The sequence below is a fragment of the Perissodus microlepis genome, chromosome 22 (genome assembly GCF_051167445.1).
Source record: "Perissodus microlepis isolate ML-2025 ecotype Zambia chromosome 22, ASM5116744v1, whole genome shotgun sequence".
Classification (NCBI taxonomy): domain Eukaryota; kingdom Metazoa; phylum Chordata; class Actinopteri; order Cichliformes; family Cichlidae; genus Perissodus; species Perissodus microlepis.
The window spans coordinates 23,594,935-23,622,029 of NC_140481.1; the positions used below are offsets into that span (position 1 = coordinate 23,594,935).

At 40.0% G+C, this 27,095-nt stretch overlaps 1 protein-coding gene across 1 annotated transcript in view; it reads right to left on the reverse strand.

The window, feature by feature from the left end:
• Positions 1-2,069: 2,069 nt before the first annotated feature.
• angpt1 (angiopoietin 1) overlaps positions 2,070-27,095 on the reverse strand; it is a 56,221-nt gene continuing 31,195 nt past the window's right edge. The window contains exons 6-9 of the mRNA XM_084918937.1: positions 25,497-25,598; positions 21,022-21,188; positions 8,245-8,375; positions 2,070-3,988 (exon numbers count right to left, since the gene is read on the reverse strand). Of these exons, the coding sequence (XP_084775063.1) occupies positions 3,825-3,988; positions 8,245-8,375; positions 21,022-21,188; positions 25,497-25,598 (564 nt within the window). The 3' untranslated portion in view covers positions 2,070-3,824. The remainder of the gene's footprint in view (positions 3,989-8,244; positions 8,376-21,021; positions 21,189-25,496; positions 25,599-27,095) is intronic.

A 27,095-nucleotide genomic window follows, 5' to 3' on the forward strand; every position in this document is an offset into this window, starting at 1 on the left:
TTTGTTTTAAATTTCGATAGAAGGGTAGCAGGCCCTTGTAGAGCAAAATTTAGTATTTTGGTCTAGACAACTGTTATGTTCCCCTAAAAAGGTCCAGGGATGAGGTTGAAAAAAGGAGACAGGGAGGCAAAAAGAGACAGACAAGCCCCTATCACCATTTAAAGAAACAAAACAAAACTCAAGCGTTGGCCAGTAAACTGAAAAGTAAGTAAAAAAGGATTAGTTACCAAACACACTCCTCTCCACCGAGTAGGAGCCAACAGTCACAAAACACAGCTCACTAGCTGCAACCACTAACATGGCTCTCTGGCACTAGAGCTCACCTTTCTCTGGCCTTAAATACTTCTAATTGCTGATGAGAGTCAGCTATACAGAAAAAAGGTGACACATTAGGCAGGAGAGACAGCAGGACACACCCACCCAAGGGCAAACTCAGGAGGCGGCCCTGCTAGGGCTGTGACAACAACTCAAAATGTGATGTCCACACATGTGGACGCCAGGTCCTAGGAGGTTAAAGGTCACACCTTTTTGCTAATGCCTGGCATTCAGCCCATTCATCCTTTGTTTTCTCTTTAGGTTGGGCCACTATTAAATGCTTTACTTTACTGCTTGTCAACACTTTAGGAATTATGATACTAATATTTTGTACTTTTTAAATCGTGTCCATTTCAAAGCCTTACTGTGTGGTTCCAGGTGCATCATGACAGGCCTGAGTGTTTTCCACCACCTCTGGAGCTGGCTTTGCTACCCATGCTGCAACAGTTGGCTGTCATATTGGAAAGATGGCATGCTGCTGCAGTTGGTAGTGATATTGTAGCCACAGATGTAAATGTGAGTGTGAGCGGTTGTGTGTGTCTCGGTGTTAGCCCTTTGATCGACTGTCGACCCTGCCTTTCGCCCTGTGTTAGCTCAGATATGCTCCAGCCCATCCACGACCCTTAAATAGATAAGTGGTTAATAAAAAGGACAGAGGGATGCATTTCAAATTACAATAATCTTTCTTAAGAAATATGAAAATGAAATCCGATATAATTGAATTAACAGATGGCAGCTACACTTATGTTTTCAGATTCACTTTTCTTCTCTCTGAATCCTCATCACTTGTATTTGTTTTAGTTGAGCAGGTGGTCTCTTCAGGGGGTTTCAAAGGCCTGCGGTATGACTGTTCATACTGCAGGCACTGTATTGTGTTATATCTGATTTGGTTGTGCTCCAGTGCCGTCTGTCCTCACCTCTTTCTGGGAGTCCTCGTTGACCCTTAGCTTTTTCTGACTTAACAGGAAAGGATCCATTTTCAGCTCGGTAATCTGTCTGTCAGTGTAAGAAGCTGGTGGCGTGTATGTACGTGCGTATATGGAGATTACAAGAGGAACACCACTTTGTACAACATCCCTAAGCCATCACTGGAGACAAAACTTCCCAGTCTTTAGTACCTCCTGTCCTCACACCAACAAAGGACAACGCTTAGGACCACAAAGGTGTTTGCCAGGTTTTTGTGGACCCTCTTCACACTCCACTGCCTCTAAAGAACACATTCCAGTGAGGGTGTTGGGTCAGCGAAGGCGCTGAAGGACAGTTTGTGGTCCACAGGCTGCGGTAATTTGTTTATTCTGATTAGGCCCAGGAATGTCAACTATGAAGAGACACTACAAGTCATGACAGCTTCGTTTGACACTTTTGGCAATCTGTCATTGACACTAGTGAGCAAGCAAAGCGAGCCACCACTCAGCACAATGCCACTCCACTGTGTGGACAGGGAGAGAGTTTTAATCTCTGCAGCATCTGGTTGGGTTCTTCAAAAAAAAGGAAGATGAAAGCACGTCTGTTTATCTACGTGATTTATCTCGTGTCTTTCTGCACCAACACATTCACTTTGCCCGGCCTACAGTACAGCATTTGTATATGAAGATTTACACTCCTGTAAAAGATCTTATCGTAAAAGGAGGCTTGTTGAAGCAAATGAGAAATAAAAGGGAGATGTAATGAGGGCTAAATTCTGAAGCCCCTTGTTTAAAACTTTGTCTATCATCACATCATTTTTGGATGACAAAGTCCAGCCTAAACGCACATTGAAAACATTAGTGCATCACATGCGCTTTTATTTAACCTTAGCAACACAACACTGACCACATGTTACAAAAGATGTTTAAATAAATCTGCAAATCTAGAAGTTAACGAGGTAAAAGCAAAGTTATCAAAGGCACATTTTTCCAGGGTTATTATTTTAACTTCTATGTTTTATGCTCAGCTTCAAAAAACACCACTGTACCTCTGGCAGAGTGAAAACTGCAAAAAAAAGAAAGAAAAGAAAAAAGCAGGAATGCTGCTTTACATGCACACCCATTAAATTCTACAATTTTAGTATGCTAATAAACATGTCAATTGTCATTTTACAAGTTCCAGATACACTTCATCTTCTCGCCGCGTGTACCTTTAGTAAATACACCACAGTAGATTCTGTTTTTATAAGCTGGAAGTTATGAAATACATGTTCACACGGATCAGTTGGTGGAATCATTAATTTCATGCTTCATATCCAACCCAGACTCCTTCTTTTTCTCTTAAGCCGAATTGATGAGAAACAGAAACTGGCTGGATTCTGTGGCTGTGTCATGTTGATGTCTGTGGAAAATATTTTGGATGTAACTCGTCCTAATGATCTGCTCTTTGTCGAAAGTTTAGAGGTCGGAATTCGATGAAAGCTATTGGACAAAAAAAAACAACCCCTTTTACCTCAACTCGCTCGAGACGCTAGCTTAATATAAGCATTTACACCTTTGTGAATATGAACGAATTGCTTTGTGGTATTATATACTGAATGCTATGTACAGTATATATAATGTAAATCTGTAAGAATCACTTGTAGCAAGTGTGCAAATGTGAATGTTTTTCCCTCAGAGTCGCATATGCATTGGGATTAATGTCCTTGAATGATATTTGTCTTGTTTTTTTACAATCAGCAAAGGTGATCACTCATATCGTGAACTTTGGCATGTGTTAGTTGCTTCTCGGCCAAAAACACAAGGCAAATACATCTCAGTCCAGAATCTAATCCAATAATAACCTCACACGGTGAACTCTAAAAATAATCACACTCTGTCAAAAACAAGTGCATAATTGCCAGCGAATAACTGCAAGCGACCTTCCTAATTATTACCAACTGTATATCACCACTGGAATTTCAAGGTCATCTTAAAAGTTCTTACAGTATCCATAATGCAGACAGGAATTCAGTATACACTGTACAAAAGATAGTTTCATGAGTACAGTTAGGATAACAAAAAATAATACCAAAAACACAATATGTAACACAACCGTGATACTGATGGCCTGTGTTCTGTTAGCAACATTTTAATTACAAATTACAAAAAAAGTCACAATGCTGTCCTGCAGTTTTAGAGTCTGTGCAGCTCTGTGGTAGCTGCTTTCTATTCAAACAAAACAAAACAAAAACGTTCATGTCCTTGACATTATTGCAACACAGGTCCAGGAAAATAAATTGAAGTGCGACATTTTGTGTGAATATTCCCTACAAGCTCACGCATTTACAACGTCTTCCTCATTTGTAACATCAAGCTTGTGAAATCGCTTGGGAACAGAAAATCAGTTCTGGTGCGTCGCGCCTTGATCTGCGCTCCTCCTCCTCCTCCTCGCGCCGGCTTTTTCAGCTCAGTGTCGGGAAAGGTTACGAAGCAACAGCGGCGCAGGCTGAAGAAAAGACTCACTGGGTGACTCCCCTGTCCAGCAAAAATGAGATGAGACGAGAGTAGGAAATAGGAAATGTCCCTCTAATGTGTGGAAGTTGAGTTCACAAGTTCAAAAGACTAGGAGAAGTCCAGTGGGCGGATCATCATGGTTGTTGCTCGAAGTGAGTAGCTGGGGCCCTTAAAGTAGTGCCACTTGATACCGTTCAGCTTCCCTATGTGTTGTCCTTGGTTAAAGTACATACCATTAAGGTTTGAAGGGCCACAGGCATCAAACCACCAACCTGGGAAAAAGACAAAAACATATACGTATTATTAACATATAATACAGACCAGAGAATTATTCCTGTATTGTTGCAGTAGTTATAAAGTTACTTCAACCGCAGGCTTTGTGCTTTGTGAAGGTTGAAAGGTTCCCATGGCCTCACCCGCAAAGGCTTGGCATAAGTTCAGAACACCGTTTCCTGCTATCTGCTGAATGTGTTGCTGTCAGTGGGTTCATCAGCATGCCAGTACCTGTTGCTGAACACTTTTGGGACCTTCTTCTATTTAAAGCAGTGCATGTATGTGCTTCAGTGGGACATCAGAGCAGTGAGAGGCATGGGAAACTTTTATTCCACCCACAAGGTGACACATTTTATAATTTCTCTGAACTATATCGGTTAGATGAAGAAGGGGCCAAAACTCAGGCACTAAACTCAGGCATGCTGAGTTTTTAAGAGGGCCTCTTTTATAGTTTTATCCAGTTTCTCAAGTACATGGGAATAGCTTTCCATTTCTTCTTAAAGGCTAAAACTGTGGACCAACTGGCAAATGTCTGCCGAGGAACTTCTACATCTTTGGTAGCCTGAATCCTATTTGTAATCTTTCACAAGTACTTTTAATCTTTAATCATGTATTTAATGTCAACCTTTTAACTCATTTATTTGAATGATACATGATATTTTCCACTCTGTGACAGCGCTGGTGATTTCCACCCGAAAGAGACTGGTGTCTGTGCCAAGAAGTTAGTACCAGCAGAACACTACAAAATGGATGTGCCTAATGTTGGAACAGCCGGTGTCAGTCGTTGCTGGAACAGCTACAGCAAAAACACAAAGAAATAAAAAACAAAACAATGATTTGTGGACACAGCCCACGGATTTTGAATCCCATGATTTTCTGCCAATAAAAATGACAATGGAATCACTTTCAAAACTAATGATATATAACGTTCTCAAATCTGCCAGAACATGAGCTGTTTTGTGAAAATGCACTAGCACGAGCATCATGCTGGTGGGAAATTAAAATCAAATTTTGCCTGTTAAAGATTTGGAAACTGCAAATCATGCTTTACTTTCCTCTCACTTCCACTGCTCTAACTTATTTCTATGTAGGAATAACGCAGTTAGACCCTTATAGCCCTGGCCTCTCTTCACCTAGGAGTGAATACAGAACTGAATATTAATTGATTATTAATTCTCCGTGTCACCTGTGCAGTGGGCAGAGAGTTTGAAGAGAAGGGGAGGCAAAACCTGGTATGGTGGAAATGTTTGGCAGTACAAGTACATCTTTAAACTCCTTCTACGTTTTCAAAAACAAATTGGAAATAACATTAAAAGCATCTTAAAAACTTTATCTTTAAAACAAATCTGGGTAAGAGGTCTTTTTTATTTATTTAAAGCCTATCAGTGATGCTTGCAATATTGTTATTCAGACAGTTTCTGCTCTTACTTTTAGACATTTGTTTAACAAGTATAATATCTCCTGGTTTGATCCTGGGAGAAGACACAAATTCCTTCGGGCTTGTGTCACGAAGGGCACAAATCAAACATGCTACAGGAGCTACCTGCCCCTGTGATCCTTTGTGAATTAAATGAAAAGCTGTACCTTTCTATCTTATTTGATGATGATATAAAATGCTGTTTATGTTATACTTTCCTCCACAGAGTCTGCACTCTTAATAATTCACTTCTCGCTTGTTTCTGTGTGTTTCACATCTATTTAATTTTGCGATTCTGAAAAACAGGAATTCATGAATTTCTGGTTTATGTCATCCTATCTGCCACTGATCAGTTCTTATATCTGAATCACTGAACACACACGGGAACACAGTCAGATATAGATGGAGGAACGGAATGTGTCAGTCACATGGTGACAAATGGCACTTCTCCCTTCTGGCGGTCCTGAATACCACAGTGCACAACAGCATGACATTTCACTGAGACCTGTCAGTAATCAGGAGCAGAGTTTTGCCCTTGTTGCTGGCACACATCACACAGATATAAGTTTCACATTGATTGCTGCTTCATCCTAGGACAAATGGCTAACCTGGCATGGAAACCAGTGCACGCCTCTTTATATTTCCACTGCTGCGTATCATTTCAGGTGCAAGTGCCAGTGGGGAGTGAAATTGCACTTGTGGTGGTGGAATTTCACTTCCCACAAGAAATTCAGTGAAGAGAAGGTTAAAGCCGGCTATTTTCTGAGCTCAAGAATAAAAATTATAATTAAGGAAAGGGGTTGTTTAAAGTGGCAGGAAACTCATCGAGCATCTCAGTAATTCTAACAATGCAATGTCCAAAATCCCCATGTAGAGAACCTGCACTGCACCAAACAAGAGCTAAGCTGTTAGAAAACAGCTTGTCCTCCAGCACTGAATGTGAGCATTTAGCAAGTAGGAGAGAGATATTTTCAACCCAGCACTTGGTGGAGAACAAAACAGAGCTGTGAAGACCAAGAAAGACTTAAACACACCCACCCACCCCCCTCCCACACACACACACACACACACACACACACAGATCGAAATGAAAAAGCCAGTGTTTTTAATTTTTTAAATTTTTTTTACACCTAATATATCAGGATTAAACGTACTATAAAAATAACAACTGAGACAAAATTAGTCTTTAAACTGAAAAACCTGTTTTTTTGCAACGCGTTCTGTTGAGTCTGCTTTATTTTATTGAGATTGCATTCTTTCCTCCCATAAAGCAAATGTGGACCACTTGCCATCTTTTACAGTACTTGCTGATATACTGCAGACCACACAACCGCTGCCATACACATAAACATTTAGTGTGCACATCTCGATCCTTTGGGATTAATGATTAGTGGCCTCCCGGTTTCCAGCCCACAGCTTTTTACAAACTTGTAAAATATTTGAGGATGTTTTCCTTTGAAAAACTCTCAAGCACTGCAGTTTGTTCTCATGATGAAAGATGTCCTCCTTACTCCCGATGTCTGAGCGTCATCCCTACTGTACGCTCTGGAGCTGGGTAAATATATATATTATGTGTGTCCGTACTGTATCCTCCTCTGTATTCTTAGCACGGCACGCTGTGGTTGTCCTCATAAAGGTAACAGAGACATATTTTCCCCTTGTATATTCAAGGTACTGACGTCATTTGATGTCAGACTTGCTCTTATAAATGCAGGGAATGAATCAAATGATATACCGCATACAGTACCACTAACTCAGCGCTGGGTTCAGCTCAGTCTCGAATCAGGCTACATGTTGTCATGCTTCTCATTTGCGGCTGGCCACAGGCGGGCCATGAATCAAGCAGAGTAGGGTGTTGATCATTGATCAATTCCAAGTTCCCTGTAACCCACTGCATTTAGAATGACCTAAGAGGTAATTCTGATCTTAAATTTGCATTTAGAAAATCCTTGATTGGTACCATGTCAGGAATCCACAGCAACAGAGCTTCTACGAGGTGACATCAAGGGTCAGCGGGCTCCACTTACACAGCATGAGAAGCAGAGACGTTTTAAATCTCTCTGACACTTGGTGCCGCGCCCAGGGATTTTTATATTGTGCTTGTTTCCAACCTCAGTGTTACACATGTGGGAGTGGATGCAGAATATAGACTAATAGGTACAGATAGATCTTTAATTGGCCACATTTGCAGAACGAGGAGGTTTGTGATCACAGTGACCCGAGCTTATGACTGTGCAGTGAAGGTTGTGGTTATGGAATAGTTATAGTTCTGCATCACGCCCTCGTAAAAGTGCATTGTGTCCTGAGCGCTGCGTAAGAAAAGCGATACTTCTACCTCTTCTACGTTATCCTTTGGGGTCTTTTTGTAATTGTTGAAATTGCGGTCATGATAACGTTGACATTTACAAAGCAATCTGGTGAGATGGGGAATTTGACAACATTACGAAGAACAAAGTCCGACGGAGCAAGAAACCCAAAATGATAACACAAGAGTTTTAAACAAACCCTTAGGGAAGCCAAACAATTTTGGTTATGAAAAAACAAACAACTTTTATAGTGTGTGCCCAAACTGACCAGGACCGAGCTGTACACAAACATCGCAGACCCATTCAGCAATTAAAGAGTCAGTCATTTCTCCCAGGAGGGCCCAAAAATGAGCCGAGACACACGCGGAGCAAAGACCGGACTCATATTTTCCAGGTGACTTCAAATGAATATGTTTAAACTAGCAGCATTTTTGAGACATTAGCGATTTGATTAACTGATCGCTCTTCTTTCTGCGCTTGTCAGACTACATGTGTAACTACAATGTTACAACCACTGCGTGAATGCACTTACCACCAGTTAGCATGAGGGCGCATTTGCACATGCAGTTGTCATTGTCCATGTCCTTGGTACTGAAGTCTGCTCCGTGGATTACTAGACTGCTCTGTCTGCCTGCAGTCCCACTGTGGCTTTTCAGGAATAGCCTGAAAGACATCAGGAGGAGGAAAAGGAGTGAGTCAGGACTCGAAAACATGTATGTGGGAGGAAGTGGGGGAGAGAAGTACGGCGAACACTGAAGGCAATAAAAGCACAGAGAAGACATAACGTGGTGCAGGAAACATCTCCTGAGAGATATTTATTTTTCAGTTGTGAGTGAGTACATGTGGAACACCTGGAACAACATTAAGAACAGGGTAGAGAGAATCTAAAATAAAGAATGAAAGACGGAGTGTATGAAAGAATTACAGACGAAAGTGTGAGTGAGACAGAATGTCTGGGAATCGCATGTCAGCCTGTAGAGCCAGTGAACGCTGATTTACACCGCAACAACAGGCTAAATCATTAAATGCAGACCTGTAACAGCTACCTGCAGTAAAAGAGGAATAAATAACCTGCTTAACAAATCATTTATCCATAGCTGGACACACAGGGAACAATCTCAATACAATATTTCTTCCCTGGCTTCTTGTGTCAGGTACATAGTCCTTGGACTTCTTCTGTTCATGATGTAGGGCGATACTTTTTTGTCATGAAACCAAACATGCCTGTCAATTTTCCTACCAAGTCCAGGAAGATTTTGCAGCAGGAGTGCAGTTTTCTCATGTTATCTGTGATTTATCGTGTAAGTTCTCTTGGATTGTTTGGATACTGTGCACATGCTACTATTAGTAATATTCTTTCTGCAGGTAAAGGTCTAAGAATTTTTTTTTTCAAGACTGAAAATGAGAAGATGGTTCAGTACTACCAGAATGAAATAAGAACGAAGTATTTCGCCTATAAGTACACTTGATTGGGTGGCATTGTGGAGTGGTGGTTAGCACCTCCTTGCCACAGCAATAAGGCCTTTCTGTGTGGAGTTTGCATGTTCTCCCTGTGCCTGTGTGGGTTCTATCTGAGTACTCTGGCTTCTTCCCACAATCCAAAGATATGCATGGGGTTACATCGAATGGCGATTCTAAATTGGCCATAGGTGTGAATGTCAGTGCAAATGCTTGTCTGTCTCTCTGCATTAACCCTGTGATAGACCGTCCAGTACAGATTGCAGCCCTGTGTCAACTGGGATGGATTCCAGCACCCCTACATGATCCTGATTTGGATAAGTAGAAATAAATGGATGTGCAGATAACACTTACCTGAAAACAACATTTTAGTTGTGGAATTCTTGCACAGAATTTTTAACAATAGCTACATAAAACTAGTAACTGATAATTATTAATGTGCTTCTGAACCAATTTAGTGATTTACTTTCAGTAGTACCACGATTCGTAAACATCCATCTACTCATATGTTGACTACTTTTTCTAGTTTATTCTGAATTAACTCCAGATAGCACATAAAGAAGGTATGATGCTTCCTTTCTTGCTTTAAACACAGCTGTAAATGTTTCTTAATTAGCTTTTTTCTCTCTTAGTTACCTCATTAAGTCTAATTTTAGCAAAGTAATAGATGTGCAAGTTTACTAAACTTCGAGTTAAGAGAAAAAAAATCAACAGAGCTTTTTCAAAACAGGCTGAGTTCATTTAGGTGCATCTATTTACTTTTTCACTAACTTTCGTCTTCCCTTGCAGTGCATGAAATCCAAAATGCATTATTTTCACTGGCGTTTAAAGCATCTGCAATCATAAGCTTACTTAACCCTAAAAGCCTCTGTTTAAACTTATCTAAGTGTATTTTAGGGATACTTTCTTGAGGCCTCTAGAGCAGAGCTTGGTAAATATCCTTTTAGTTTAAGAGATGCTATTGAAATAGCATGTTGGAAACAGCACGTTTAGGGGACTGATGAGCCATTACTAAGATGAATTCCTTCACACACTCAATGCACAGAGCACAAGCTGAAAACTAATATGAAGGTTGGAAGCAGATTTCTCCTGGGTGTGGCCCACTGTGAATTCAATCCTGGTGTGAGTGATATGTGCTGCATGGGGATATGACAATTCCTGCACCCATTGGACAGAACACGCCTTCTCTTATCCTGCCATATCACAGATTTACTTTTTTCTCCATGGATACCTTTGTTTTTCTCACGGTCTCAGTTTCACTTTCTCCCAGCAGAAGGAATTGCACATCCAAAGATCAGGATTGCATCACCAAGCCAGTGAGGTCTCCATTATTATTATTGTTGTTATTAAGTACGGTTCACTCCCAAACAAAGTAATTGCTTGAGATTATTTTATCGACAACAGGGGAGCGTGGGCGTGTTGTGAACCTTCCATCCACTTTGAGTTTTCCGATGAAAGTAATAATGCAAAATGCGGTAATTTATGTTTTAAGTAAACTCACCCAAAACCTTTTTGAGGCTTGTAGCTCTGAGGCATCAGGTTGTGCACCTCAAAGAACCAGACTGATAGGCTTCCCAGGAAAGAAAATCATTCAACGTGAAAGACTCCTGTATTTGGACAGCTGTGTAAACGGCCGATTTGTGCACCAGGGTAAAAAGCATGTCTGCTAGTCACAGAGGGGAATTCGCTAAGCCACTAAACCAGAAGGCACAATCCTACGACATAAGGGTGAGTCATGTTTCTAATCAGTGGCAGCAATGACCGCTGGACATGGCAAGTTTTAATAAGGGCCAGTTACAATTATGCAAGCAGTAAAGTGTCTAAATGTGCAAGTTCCTGTATGGGTGTCCAAAACTTAATCAGTGACACATTGGAGTATTATCTGGTGTCTAAAAGGCAACAGATGTTTTTGGAGATATTTTCCAGGTCAAAGTAAACTCATCCCAAAGCGCTGCCTCACTTACATGTAGAATGACTTCCATCAGCTAATTCCTGATCCCGACAAATACAGCATTCAATGTCGAGGATGTGGTCTGCTAACGCTCTGATAAAGAACAGACTGTGCTTCACATTTACTCTCTCTGTTTTCTTTAGCTCTTTACGATCTGTGTTTGCCTGATGAATCGCCAAAGCAGATCGTCAAGAAGTCTTTTCGACATGATGCTTTGACAAACTGCTCGGAGTATTCTGTGGCTGTGCTTACCAGCTATGCTGCACATTTAAAAGACCGAAATCCCCTAATAAGACTGACATCTGCAGTTTTTCCTGTCAGATTCCATTAAGCAGGCAAATGGTAAGTGGGATAATCCAAAGAGGGGCCAAGTTATGAATACAAGAGGAACAGATGCCTTTCCCAAAGCCTGTTTAGAATTAGACAAAGAAAAAGACCTTGGCAGATATGGCATCTTCCTGTTAATGAAATGTATCAAAGGACAGACATCTGCTCAGTCAGACTGGAAACTAAAAAGGCAATACACGCTAATCTGATCTGGCGTTAAAGAAACTTAGTAATGCAATTCGTCAAGGTACATTAGTGAAAAAATAATTTTGGAATTATTTGGTTGTCTTAGTGACAGGAAAGGAGTTACGTGTCATCTCAGGTTTCTAACATCCACTGGAAATGCTGGGTGTTTCTGATGCTCTAAAGTTACAGTGTGTAAAATGCTGCTAGACGTCAATAGATTGCAGTCAACTGAGTTTTGCTTTATTACTCCTCCTAATTGAAGTGCATAATCATAGCTATGGTAACAACTTTGGCTGCCATTCATCTGTAGTGAGTGTAGGCTGTTAGTTCACTACTTACCTCAGCAATGTGTTGTGTGTCCTGTCTATTTACTCTACAGCGTGTGGCTGTAAAATCTTCTCACTTGTAACCAATGACAGCAACACTGAGGTGAATACTGAGTTGTTGAGGAATTCTGTCAGTAAGCGCTGCTGTTAGCCTCTGTTAGCCTCTGTTAGCCAGCGTAATAAAACTTTCTTTGAAGTGGATCAAACATAGTTCGACTTGGTAACTTAGCAAATAAAGGCTTACATAATGTGAGAATGTATTTAAAATGTTTATCTGGGGGAAAATGTTACTTTAAGGACACTTAAGGTTAATATTAGCTGGCATAATGTTTGCTTTTAACCAACTGTTGTTGGAGATGGGAGGGTCGCACACAAAATCCTGTGTTATCTGCTGATAATAAGTAATTCAACATCCTGACAATATCAGGAATAAATAAACATTTTTTGTGCATATTTTCATGTTTTAGAGCTCTGACTTTAGAAGAAGAGGCTTAAGTTGAAAGAGTGGAAGAGGATGACATTTTTTCTAGATACTGGTCATGTTTCCTATGCGCTCTCACGCCTTTGGTGAAGGAGACCCCTTCTCAGATCATAAATGAACTTTCATATCTTGAGTCTGAAGGTGCCAACATGAAGTTCTGCTAAATAACTGCTCAATGATAACATTAACCAGCTGGCCTAAGCTTAGTTTGAGATGCTGTAAAATGAGGAAAAGCTAGGCCTACTATAAATATGCTCGTAATGTGATTACTCTAGGTCAAATCCACTTTTTTATCTTAAAAAAGAAAAAAAGAAAAACTGAAAGAGATGTGAAAACAGAAACTGTAATAAGAGTTTCTGAAAAAGACAGAAATATCCAAGTTCGGTGTCACAAGAAAGTCGTATTATATTAGGAAAGACACATCAAGGAACAAATAAACCTGAATAAGGAAACACAACTTAAGTAAACTGAGTTTTTATATGTGTTATTTGGTTGAGCTGAACCCTTAAACCCTTAGATACAGATTCGGTTTCAGTCATAATGAGTCGACGCTCTAGAGTATTACAGCTGCAAACTGTGTACGTGGGAAATCATTTGTAGCACTGTAAGGTGAGCTATCCGATGACACTAATATGTTTATCTGAGACTACTTCCAAGTGAAACTAAGTTACAGTGATTGACATTTTATCAGACTGTAACCTAAAACACAGTCATTAACATTTTTTCAATTTTAGGCTAAAATTTAGCACAAAGGCTGCATTAATTAACACAAACTCAACTTTATATGTGTAGAAATCTGTTTCATTTAAAGTAGTAAAGTGTTCATGAATGACCCCTTAAAGCTGTTTTTCCCAGACTTAGCGGATTACAGCTGAGTAAGTGGGATTCATGTGGGGTCCTAGATCTGCGAACACGTTGCCTCTTTGAACTCTTTTTTTTTTTTAGCTGACATGTTCTATTTCTCAACACTCTGTGTTACTCTGAACTGGGAGAACATTTCTGTCATATTGTAACTTCATAGAAGAATTATTCTGGGAAGGTTTGGGTCAAGTCCTGAAGCAATACTTCTAATGGAATGTATGGCACACTAAAGTTCAGGGTGCTCTTTGAAGAAAATGCCAGAGATAAAGTACGGATGGCGGCTAAGTATGCTTGTTTCTTTCCCATCTACTTATAGGCGACTACCCTGTCAGCTGAGAGTCTTGCATTAGCCTCTGCACCTTAAGCCACTGCAGAGGTTAATCACTCTGACTGAGAGCTAGCTTCCTACCACAGAGCCACAGAGGTATCTGGCTGGCTACTCTCTTGCCAATGGGTGTCATATAGCTCCACTGAGAAAACCATTCAGCCAGGCATTTGTCATAGTGCTTATAATTTGGCAATACACTTTATAATTTACATTGTTGCGTTGAGTAAGGCCACTGCCATATCCATCTTATTCATGCCTGTTAAAATATGCAGACCTATTATGCTTACTGTCACACATACTGACCCTGGATTTTCTCCATCTGACCCAGAAAATTCTTTGATGGACGAAAGTACAATCAGTTTTATGTTGCATATCTGAAAGCTGTGAACCCTCGAGAATCAGAATCTATCTAACTTGAAATTTGCAGGGACGGGATTCAATTAGCTCCAATTTAAGGTATCCCTGATAATCTCAGAGTGAGTCTTGGATAAAGAAGAAGGTAATCATATTTTGCAACTCAAAACTCTGCCAATTTCTTTTGTAAATCTCCAAATGAAAAACATCTCAACGAGATCTGATTCTACAGGGACATTAGTCATTACCATATGGAGAAATCACTGAATTTTAGGAACTTGGCTTTCTCAGTGGGGAATCTGAATAAAGATGTAATGGCTCGTTAAAAAATAAACAGACTGCATAAGTCTTCTAGCTGGGAGATTTTGAACACGCATACTAAAGATTTTTTCATGTAAACTTTAATTTGTGTCTGTGCATATACTGAACTGATGTAAATCTTTCTATCTCAGACAATTTTGGAAATGATTGCTTTACATATCTGGATCTTCAGACGTGCATTATTATTTTAGGATGCATTAAATTCAGTGACCCATATTGCTTTCCCTGTGCTTAATGAAATAATTACATGAAACTAAAGATTACAGAGACTCACTCAGGCTATGAAAAAAGTACTAAAGTACTGCACAAACATTTTGAACCACGTCTCATTGCTTTTTATCTTCTAGCAAAATGGGAAATTGGTGTCGTTACTGAAACATATCCAAACCTAAATATAAATATAATCTAAGTAGAAGAAAGAATCAAAGTTTGTATAATTCTCAAAAAGGTTGAAAGTCAGTTAATGTCTTACACAGCCTGAACTCTCTTATGTAAGCTTTATTAAAATTTCTTCAAGTAGTCTTCGGAATAGCTCTCCAGGTTTCTTGAAGGACATTCGAAGCTCTTTTTTGGATGTTGGCTGCCTTCACTCTTTCAACATCCCACACTGCTACATTAATGTTAGGCTCAGGCTTTGGGGAGGCCAGTGCAGGAATGATGGCGTTCCTTCATATGTTTTTCTATCTATGCTTTTACTACACTGGCAGTGTTTTTGGGACCAGGGTAAAAAATAAAGCTGTTGCCAATCCGATGCTTCCCAGATATTATTGAATGCTGGATCAAAATCTGATGGTACTTCTTTGCATTCATAATTCCATCAGTTTTGGCAAGATTCCCAACAGCACAGATGAAAATGCAACCCCAAACCATGACAGAGCCGCCGCCATGTTTTACAGAAGACCTCACTGGTGTACTCTCCTGACCTCCTCTGTACTTACTGACAATGATTTGAGCCAAAGGTTTCAAAATTTCATCACTCCATAAGAAATGTTGCCACTGATTTTCAGTGTAGTTTTTTTTTTTTATTTGGCATACATCAGGCTTTTCTCTATATTTCCTCTTGCCTTAAGAATGGCTGTTTAAAAGCTCTCATTTAAGGCAATCTCCTGGGACAACTATGATCTTTATTTAGTTCAGTGAAACTGTAACCCTCCAAGAATCAGACTGACAAAAAAACATATACTTATACCCATTGTGAAAATATGATTGTGGGCTATTCTTGTGAGTGTCCAGTGCAGTTTACTTTCTGTGTATATCCTGTATTTGTCAGTTTTCTGTGTTATTCCTTTGTTCCTGCTAATTGTGTTCACAGCTCTCCTGCAACTTTTTCTACCTTCTTATTTATTCTTTTGCTGGCTAGGATTCATGATAATAATGGTGATTTATTAATTTACAAAGAAAACCTTTTATAAAAGCATCATAAAACAACAGCAAACGTCATTCTGTAGATCCCCCCTCCCCCTTTAAATCTTTGTTGTTTTTGTTTATTCCATTTACGTTTCACAGTTAGTCATTTTTAATTCTTTTTTGCATTACTTTGCTATTTAACTTTCATTTTCATACTGAACAATCATGTTTTCTGGTCTCTTCTATTAATATTGACAATGCAGAGCCATTCTATGAAACAACAAAACTTTGACGAATGACATTAATTAACTGATTGTGTTCATCTGACGGCTATAGTTAGAACAATATTTGGAGGTCATGAAATGATTTGACTATTTTCTTTTCTGCAACCCATGCTGTGGCACAGCAAGCAGATTAGATATGATGATAGGGAACTTTTTTCAGCTGTTTATAAGGAAAGTAACCTCTGCAATTATGGTGACTTGAGTCACAATGAAGCAAAAAACCAAAATAGACCTATAGAGTTTTCCACTGAACCACAATTCAAGCTTATACGATTGTGAAATGAGCTCACTTTACAATCATGTAACTTTGTGGTTCAGAAGCAAACTCCATAGGTCTAGTGAAATGAAATGCCTGTCAAAGTGTTAAGATGTGCACATTCATGATTAAGACAACCTTGCTGATGTCGGCGTTCTCCCTGCAGATACTGTGTAGATTTCTGTCTTTTTTCATGAGCTGTTTCTGCATTGATGCAGTTCTCCTGCTCTCGCCATATTATCGCTTGTGATTTATGGGAGAAACAACGTTTTGAGGGCATGACTGCTTAATATGGCCTTCAGTGCACTCAAGAATACATGCAAACAGTGCACTCATCTACCATCTTATTAGGTACACCTTGCTAGTACTGGATTGGACCTCCTTTCTTCCTCAGAAGTGCTTCAATTCTTCATTGCGTAGCTTCAACAAGGTGCTGGGAACACTCAGAGATTTCCACATCAGCATCACACAGTTGCTGCAGATTTCTCAGCTAAACATCTATAATATGAATCGTCTGTTCCAACACATTCCAGTTTGCACTACTGGACTGAAACCTAATGAACTAAGTACATTTATTGTCAAGTTCAAGAAACCAGTTTGAGATGATAAACTTTGTGACATGGGATGATATTCTTCTGGAAGCAGTACACTGTAGCCATAAAAGGATGGACATGGTCAGCAACAAGACTTAGATAGGCTATGGTGTTTAAACAATGTACACTTGGCACTACTTGCCAAGAAAACAACACATAGTCACATGACCACCATCAGCCTGAACCGCTGGTACAAGGCAGAGTGGATCGATGCTTTCAGGTTGTTTAACCAGTCAATCTGAACATCTGAAACCTTAGACCAATTTTGGTCTAAGATGACCTGTAGCCTCAGTTTACTGTTCTTAGCAGACAGAATTGGTATCCGGTGTGATCTTCTGCTGCTGTAGCCCATCTGCTTCAAGGCTCAATGTGTTGTGGTTCCAGGGATGTCTTTTTGCATACTTTGGCTGTAACAAATGGCTTGTTGAGTTTCTGCTGCCTTCCTACCAGCTTGATGCAGTCTGGCCATTCTCCTCTGACCTGTGACATCAACATGGAATATTTTGTCATTTTCAAACCATTCTCTGTAAACGCTAGAGATGGTTGTGTGGGAAAATTCCAGTAGATGAGTAAGGATGAGTGAATAGACCAGCCTGTCTGGCACCAATAACCATACCATGTTCAAAGTCATTTTAATCACCTTTCTTCTCTGTTGTGATACTCGGTTTGAACTTCAGTAGGTTGTCTTGACTATGCCCGCATGCATAAATACTTTGAGCAGCTATCATGTGATTGGCTGATTTGGAAAAAAAAACCCAAATCAGGTCAGTTTAAAGGTAAATACTTTGAGTCTGTGTTTTAACGTCCAGTACCAGCATTTGACATTTGACAAATCAATTACCCAAATTATCTGAATCATCTGACTATTACTAATGCGCTGTTTTAACAGTTTTATTGTAGTGGGCAAACCCCACAAGAATCCGATGACCGAGGAAAGATAAATAGCAGGTCCAAATTTTTACAGCACTTGTAATAACTGTGACATTTATGCTGTGTACATGATTTCATCTGCAAAGGATTAGGACCCAATATTTCACAAAGAAATAATTGCACACCTCCCTCCCTCTCAACAAGTTGAGTGGTTTGTGCTTCACAGTGTACGTAGATGAAACGAGACACTGGCAGCAGGACAAGCATTTCCTGGCGAGCAATTCTCAGTATTGTTTATGATAAATGGTGAGTCGTGCGCAATGGTGGACCTAGATTATAATTCTGCCTTCTTTCCAAGTGGTGCTTGTGTTCACAGCCTTGCTTTCTTTAGTGCTTAGAGAGTGCATGCTCGTGAAAGAAAGAAAGCAAGAAACATACTGACTGACTGTACAGTATAAGGTCTTTATAAATGTTTGTCTGACTAGTGCTGGCGCAGTCAGTATTCCAGTAAATTGCCTCAGATGAAAGAAAATATTTTAAAACCAGCTAGAACACAGGCCCTATCACTTGCTATCGCTTTTAAAGTTTTAAAGCAACATAAATGCAGTCTGGCGAACTTTCTGGCAAACTTGCAGATTCTTTTACATTTAAGAGGAAGTAGGTGCCAAAGCAGAAGAAAAAAAGCCCAAAACAGAATGTGGCAATACCGGTTTGTTTGGGACTGGCCATCTGGTTTGTTTTGGCCCATGTTTCAGAGCAGCAATGAGTGATTATCATACCACAACTATTTTTCGAGAACATATCTATTTATAGAGACCTGCTTGTCTCCTTAGCAGTATGAAGCTGAGTTGAAAACAGCCTGGATTGGCTGGGGATGCCCTTTGCCTGCTGCTGTGTGACAAAAACAACAGTTTTTACATAAAAATGTAAGAAATCACTGTTAAATCATGTGCAAAGGGAATTAGGGCGTTAAAAAAATAAATGCTTTTGTTTGTGTAAAAATGAGTGTGAATGAAATGCATGTAAATGTGTAGGATGGTGTTTAGCTTTTGAACACTCTTACTTTTACAATAAAGTACATAATGATCAATACGTTTGGCCTGCACTTCACATATCTGTGAACCACAGCCAAGAAATAAAGACCGAAAGCAACAAGAGATGGAGTTTCATTCGGTCCTCACATTTTGAGTGCTCAAAACTTCAACTCATAACAAAAAAAAGACAACTTGGTCTCTTCCGCCTAAATGAAATCCATTCTCCAGACCCTTAGAGAAAACACACAGCCCACTCCAGGTACAAGCTTCTCAACACAGAAAATTTGTAAAGTGAAACCCCTGTCGTCGCAGGACTATTCTGAAAATTAGATATGGCAAAAGGCCTACCGGCCTTGCTGCTGCAGGGAGCTCTGGACCGATTGTGGTAAAGGCTTTCAACCACAGAATCTTGTTCCTTAGTTCATCATTCAAAGATGAACAAAAGTCACTTTAAAACTAAAAGGACTTCTTATCACAGAGAACCAGCCATCCAGTGAATTGGAGATGTCAGACCTTCGCCTATGAAGCCAGCAATTGCTTGGAGCTCTGGAATTTGCATCAGTTTTCCACATCTAAGTGGGCCAAGCATCTGCCATAGTTTGAGGCCTGTTATCATTAACCCCCTCAAAAGAAAACAGAAACCTTTGCCCTGCAACACGCAAGGACAAAGCATCCATCAAATCAAAGTACAGTTTGCAATGAAGAGACGATGACAAGCAATACATTTGGGCTGGAAGGAATTTGCTACGAGACAAACCTCACCACAGACTTATATAACAGGAAAGACATGATTGAGGTGTCTGGAAAGCTCGGTTACAATTCATGGTTATAATCTTAACACTTTTGAACATTTTTTCTTACCACTAAAGTATTATTTTCCGGTGTAATTTTTTTTTCTTCCTTGCTTCATTTCAGATATATGCTATAGATACAGTCTTAGAATGTCCAGATGTGCAATGATGTAGGCACGAAAAGGTGAAGAGAACACCAAATCTTTGTCCACACCCTGAGAAGTCCGTGGCTCAGGAGGCAGGTTGATCCCTGGCTTCTTCAGCCTTCAAGTCTAAGTGCCCTTGGGCAAAATCCCGAACGCACATTAAACACCCCATTGTGTTGTGTGATAGTTGAGTTCTGAAAGCACTTTACTGTTTACACAACAGCCGTTTCAATCATTCATTTCACGGCTATCTGATGGAACAAATATACTTCGCTCTTAATCAATTCTGTCCACACAGGCTGTGTAATAGCTTTTATTTGACTCACTCTGTGTATGTAACCGTGACTCAAAACATATTTTTATGCTTTAAGACTGTTTGCTTCCATGTTACGTGAATAATTTTGATTGTTTGTTGGGCTTTGAACACTGCCAAAACTTGACTGACACTCTGCTGTGTTTGGACTGAACTGTGTCAACATTGTGTAAAAGCCTAGAACTATGGCAGTGGCTTTGAAGCTGTAATGAGACACAGCAGTGCATTGTGAAAAGCACTAGTGGCATCATGCTAACACGTGAACAGTAACAAAGCAAACAGGCTAATCTTCACCATGCTGGCATACTAATATTTGCTAATTGCTACTAAACATGAAGTATGAGTGTTTGGAAAAGCATTGGTTCTGGTGGTATTTGTTCTAAGCTAAAGAGTTGACCTGAGTGTGTGAAGAGAGATTTTAATGTTGAACTGCCTTTTAGCTGACAGTCACGCTAATAAGGCCAGGCCGCTAATCATGCGCAGTTCTAACATCACTCGGGCTTCATTCATTAGCTTTGTGTTAGCATTCTCCCTTTAAATAAGCTACATTTGATGTCAAGGCCACAAGACATCAAGACAAAATGTTTCTTTTTATCTCAATGTCTATAAACACTTTAGTGATCAGCTTATGTCCTCAATCACTCGTTTTGTGTCATATTCAGTAAAACATGAAGTCTATTTTGCAAATTGTAGTCATACCATGCGATTCAAAGTCAAACAACCCTCCTTGTCTCATGCGTTTGTTTGCAACCAAGATGGCAATTGCAGAAGCTTTCAACTTGAGTCTTCAATATGGGACTTCAGAAACCAGTAGGTAACCTCACAGAAGCTTCGACCATCTTTTAAAGAGCTTATGGTGCAGATGTTAGCACAGACTGAGTGTTGTGTTGCAGTATAATACAGTTGTTTCTGTTTTGGATGCAATTTGCACTTTACCATCATGCTATGTCCTTTTGTGCAATAAAATATGACTACGATAATGTGTTACTTTGTAGCTGGCTACATCCAACACTGGTAACATGGCAATAATAAGCAAATACTGGCCTGAAAACACAATAATCCCCCACTTTGTCTGCTGTTACCTGTAGTTTTGCTTCTCACTGCCTATTTGGAAGCGATCGTACAGTGAAAAGGCTTGGAGCCCGTCCCAGTCGGTCAGCTCTACACGGAGGGCATACTGCCTCTGGTTTGTCAGCTGGTAAACGTACTCATTTCCCAACCAATGCTCTGCAGACAGGGTCCCAAAACCCTGCAATGGAAAAGAAAAATTCAATAATCAGCATGTAAATACCACTGACAATACTTTTTGTAAAGCATAAACTTGAGATTATTCATTGCTCATCTCATCACTTTTCCCTTGGATGATAACATCTTCACACTAGAGGATTATGGCATGAATGGGAAGGAATTTTCTAATTTACTTTTTCTTTTTTATCAATCAGCAATTAGATCAGAACAAACCGTCTCTGATAATAAATACTGTGGTTGTTTATCCACCAGCAGAAATGTTCTTGTACTGCTGTAGCGTCCTACCCCAAATAGATAAGACTTCGACTATATATCAGACATATTTTATTCATGTTTCTCGAGCATGCTTTTGGCCCAGTCTTTAACTTGGATGGACTTACCTATCTATAAAATTACGAAAATTGATACCAGCTGAATTAGAAGCACACCTTTTTTCCATTTCTGTCTTCCACTAAAGTCACACATGTTTAAGTCATTATTACTTAAAGAATTCGTTCCCAAAACATACACCGCATGCACGGACACTCCTTCAAACAAACTCCAAAGTTTGTATTTGATCACAGTGGCTCCCGGTCACAGGCAAAGTGCTTCTGACAGCAGCGAGAGCAATGGATTACCGAGGGGGGAATATCACTAAGCAAGATGACATTACAGGTCTGACAGGACAGTCAAGGCTGCTCCGTTAAAGATTGTAAAACAGAGGGGCTGAAATTGTCAAAGCGGTAAAGTCAGAAAGAAGTTGTGTTTGTGCTCTGTGTGTGTAGTGACAAAGAATAGCAACGAAGGAACACAAATACAGGGCATTCCTATGGCCTTAGCCATGTCCTGCTGAGTGGGTGGAAGAGAAAAAGGCTGGGGCCCATTACCACTTTCTCTCTTTTTTCTCTCTGTCGCTACAATTGATCTTGCTCCTGATGAGATGTTCCCATCTAAGGGGCTTTCAGTTTGATCCAATGCCTCCTACTGTGACCACAGTTTATCTCAAGAATTCTTGCTTGGAAGAGGCTGTATGTGGGGATCTTTTGACAGTTTTCCCTCATATAATTCTCAAGCTCTGCGATTCTTCACACGCAAACCTGATCTACATCACTCAGCCCACAAAAAGATGAGATGGTTAGTCATATTGTTGGACTGAGCACTCGGTTTGCATGTCAGTTACACTTTCAAAATGTCCTGATAAAAAGGAAATGTGTATGTTGAGCACTCATATCTCATATGTAGATCTCATATCTCTTACTGACTTACTTGTTTCCAACCTTTGTTTTTTTTTTATGGTTGTCAGGGGAGCTTTAGTAATTTATTAGCACCACCCATCCTATCACTTATACACCACACAGCCCAAAAAAAAAAAAAAAAAAATCACACACTAATATTTTATTGGGCCGCCTTTAGCTTTGATGACGGCACCATGGCGATCCTTCAATAAACTTATACAAATTCATTTTTTCGCACAGATCTTGTCCTGATAATGGGAGGGTTGAACATCCAAATGAAGTCTTCTCCAGCACATCCCAAAGATTCTCAGTGGGGTTAAAATCTGGACTGTGGTGGCCAATCCATGTGTGAAAATGATGTCTCATGCTCCTTGAGCCATACTTTCACCGTTTGATCCTGATGAAGCGTGGCGTTGTCATGTCGGAATAAGCCGGTGCCATCAACGGAAGAAAAAAAAATCAGCTGACGGGAAAACCTGGTCATTCAGTATATTCAAGTAGACAGCTGACTGTATTCTCTGGGAACATAACATTGATGAACCTAGACCCGGCCAAATAAAGAAACCGCAGATCGCAACACTGCCTCTGCAGGCTCATTTGTAGGCACCAACATTTATCTGCCGCTCTTCTTAACCTGTTCCAGCCATCACTTTGGAATGAGTAAATCTAGACTCTCCGAAAGTTGATTCTATTCATCTGGACTCAGCGTTTTCCGTGGAAGAAACGTTTCATCACTCATCCAAGTGACTTCTTCAGTCTCAGCTAACTGCAGGTTTCCCTAATCTTATAAACCGTACATTTGCATAAGATTATAAGATTATAAATTTGGGGAAACCTGCAGTCATATAAGACTGAAGAACTTACCTGGATGATTGAGCATGCATGAAGATGTAAATCTAGACTCAGATCATATGACCTTTTTCCATTGCTCCAGAGTCAAATCTTTATGCCTTCTAGCAACTTAAAGCCTTTTTTATTAGCCTCACAGATAAGTGATATTCCTAAGGTTACATAGTTTTCTGTTCCAATTCCTTGACTTCTCTTCACATCGTCTGTGTGGAAATGCTCCCAGTTTCACTGCTAAACATACTGTTGATTATTTTACTATTTGATTTCACCACTCCGATCATACAAGACTTTTTTTTCCCAACTACATTTCTTTCTCATTCCAGATTTGAATAACATGTTGGGCAGTTCCAAACCCGATTCGCTTCAATAATCTCCTCAGTTGTTTTCGTTGATTGAAGCAGGCCAATAACTTGATCCTTCTGAAATGGCCTTTCGCATCAGTTAGGATTAAAATAATCTGTTGCCAGCCAAAACAATTAATATCTGAAGTTATTGTGCAATAGGAAGGCTCTTAACTATTTGCTTAGTTAAATCCAGGGTTTTTTAAAGTCATGTAGTGTATGCACATTGATGGGTATTTTTAAAGTTTTTTTTTGTTTCAAATGTTTATCTACAGCTTTTAGCTATATATATATATTTTTTTTTAAAAACTACTTAAGCTCAATAATTCAACTGTTTTTGCATTAGCTGAAGGTCCAAGGAGTCAGTTTTCAAGTACTATCTAGTACTACAGCAAACACATTTTAAAAGCTTGCTTTCTTGCTGACATTAATCCCTCTTAAACGCATGGCATGATATTAATACATTAGAAGTGACTCGGGCTGATGGGCAGCTGAGCAGTTACTGTAAATAAAGGTGTCACCTGATAATGCACTTACATGCATGATCTTCAGATCATATTTTAATGCACACGCCACATTCCTCTGTGGTCTCACAAAGAAACTGAGTCTGAGGTTTGGCTGAAATATTAACAGATCCTCTAAATACAATAAATGTGTAAGTACAAGACCTGGGAGACCAAGAATGTGAAAATTAATAACACAATAAAACACTTGTTGATGACTTCTAAACTTTTCAAGGAGACTCTAAGCTGTTAGTTAGCCGCGTAAATGTCAGCCAAGTCCTGCGAATGCACGCTCTTGCACTGAGCACTCCGTGCACTCCCTCTGTGCACCTGTTCAAGGCAGGAAGGTTTCCACTGGGGTTTTTTTTCTTTTCTTTTTTATCATTTTATATCTCTCTGTTACCGTTTACGCTGCTGACCTTTCACCTTTTTAATTTACCTCAAAAGAGTGAGATTGAGGTCGCTTTGAATGAGAGATTTCTGCCCTATTCCAATATTGCTTTTGTTGATTTTTGTTCAGGCTCTTTCAATAAAAATGCCAACATGAAGATTTCTCATTGAAAAACTGCTGTGGGTTTATATCTGGTCCAGTGTGCAAGTTCTCTGCTTTGTAATTCCCCAAATGTCTTTATCTTTTCCCACTTACTGATAAATTGTACAACAAGAGCAGCTGAGAGATGAGGTAAAAACTCAAGTAGAAACAGATTATACGGGGAAAGAGGAAACATTAACTGAAAGCAAGTGCAAGGTATACACAGGCAGCTACTATAGCAAACACTAGCAATTCAACAGGCAGTAAAAATAAATCCAAGTTACCATCTAAACACAGCCTAGGTAGGAAATGTTAACACCCTCAATGCAAATATGCACAGCTTTATCCTTGATGACAAACACCTGGCCCAGCTCGACTGAGACTAAACAAATGCTTTGTTTTCAGATTTAGGTAGTAATTTCCTGTTGGAGAAGAGGAAGAATAACAGCAGTGAAGCCTTGGCTAAGGAGCAGTGCAAGTCTCAGACACCCTAGACAATTTTGCTAATACAAAAACGACAGGGGAGATATTGCCAAAGAGGAATGACATCTGGCCGAAGCGTTCCAAATGGTCTTGGATCAGTGCATCCCGACTCTCATGTTTTCATCATGTTCAGTAAAGGCCAAAGTGTGCACGATATTTTTCATCATCACACAGTGGAAGCGTATTTTTTTGAAACAGGAGGTCTCGCTCATCGTACGGTTTCGTAATTTATGCTTAATGGATACAGATGAGCGCGCTCACTCAGTTTCTGGGTGTGTATTCACTTACTGTCTCGTGTTTAAAGAACAAACATTATCCTCTCGTTGTTAATGGATATGAATGAGTGCATGGATGGAGAAGTGCGTGCACGTATTTGTCTTGTCTCACCATCTTGTACTCCTTCCACGTTCTCTGGAAGTCCACGCTGCCATCTTCTCTGCGCTGGATGACTGTCCATCCGCCGCCGGCTGTTTCCATTCTGCAGTAGACCTATGCAATGTTAAAAGGACAGAAAGGGAGGGTTGGAAAGTACTGTGTATGAAGGTGATAGAACACTGATAACACCCATAGGTCTTTGCATAGTCTGAAGATGTAACGTAACTACCAAACTAATGAATTCAACATTCAACATTTCAACTCTCAGCGGCATTTACAAACAGAGCAGGGTCACTTGGACAATTATTTGGTTCTAGACACTCCTTTCTCTTGCTTTCTCGATGAATCATCTTTGGGAATGCAATGTATCTAGGTCCTCTTCAAACTCAATCAGCGTCTCCTTATCCCTCAACAGCTCCCTCGAGATGTTCCTCATCAGTGGTCCTTGTTTCTGCAAAATCAAAGCGGAGGTCCAGGATGGACACATACCAGCAGACACCTGGGTGTAATGTGGCCCTTAACCTTGGACCTCAGCGTGTGTAAGCTGATAATGCAGTACTGGCACTCTATCTGCAGTGTTACTCTTTGTTTTGAGGCGGATACCCCGGGGTTTAGCGGAGAAGGTCTTTCACCTCAGCCAGACCACACAGCTGAACACACATGAACAAAGCCTGGGTATAATTAAAGCGGTAGCCCAGACAGAACCCTTCTTTTTTGACTAGCTCTTCATGCATGCCAAACACACACACACACGCTATGACCATCGACTTTACAACCATCGCTAAAAGTATAGAATAGTATAGAATAATGTTTTTTTTTTAATTAACTTAAAGTTTTTCGATCTTTTATGCATAGCAAGTAACACACACAAAATAACTTTCAGTGCTGACATGAACAACCCAGGCTAAAGACAGGTAGGCTAGCTATATTTCCTCAGCAACTAGTATTCCTATATAGCTCATTCTAAAAAGACAACTGTCTCGGCCTGGCAGCTGGGATAAGATCCAGCCCCGCTGCGACCCTGAACTGGACAAGCGGAAGGAAATGGATTGATAGATGTAAAAAAACAGACTTTTCAAACTTGGTTTGTTTGAACAAAATTAGCAGATCTCTCAGTAATACACCATGGAAGTCGACAGGACATCTTCCAGCCAAAAAGACGTCAGACGTTTCTATGGGAGCTATCCACCCAGAGGCTTGAAGCTTAGATCGCCTACTGTTTAACAAATATCCTCCATAGTTTCCTCATCTTTCATGGAGACTGGAATAATAAACAACAGCTCAAGTAACATTATACATTAAAATGCTGTGTGAATTTAAATTTCAAAAGGAGATTAGCCAAACAGCTATGAACAGAAATTCGCACACAAACTCCCTAAGTCATGAAATCATCGCTCTCATCAATCAGAGAACGTAGCCAAGTTGGCCAAGGGCTCACTCAAAGGGAAAAGCTGGGTTTCTCTCTTAGATTAGTTATATTTGGTGCCATAACAGGTAAATACACTTCAGTTAAATTCAATAGCGTAGATGTGAAATACATACACACACATACCTTTGTCACCATGCTCAGCAGTGTGGTGTCCTGTTTCGCACCTAACCTCCCTAGTAAAC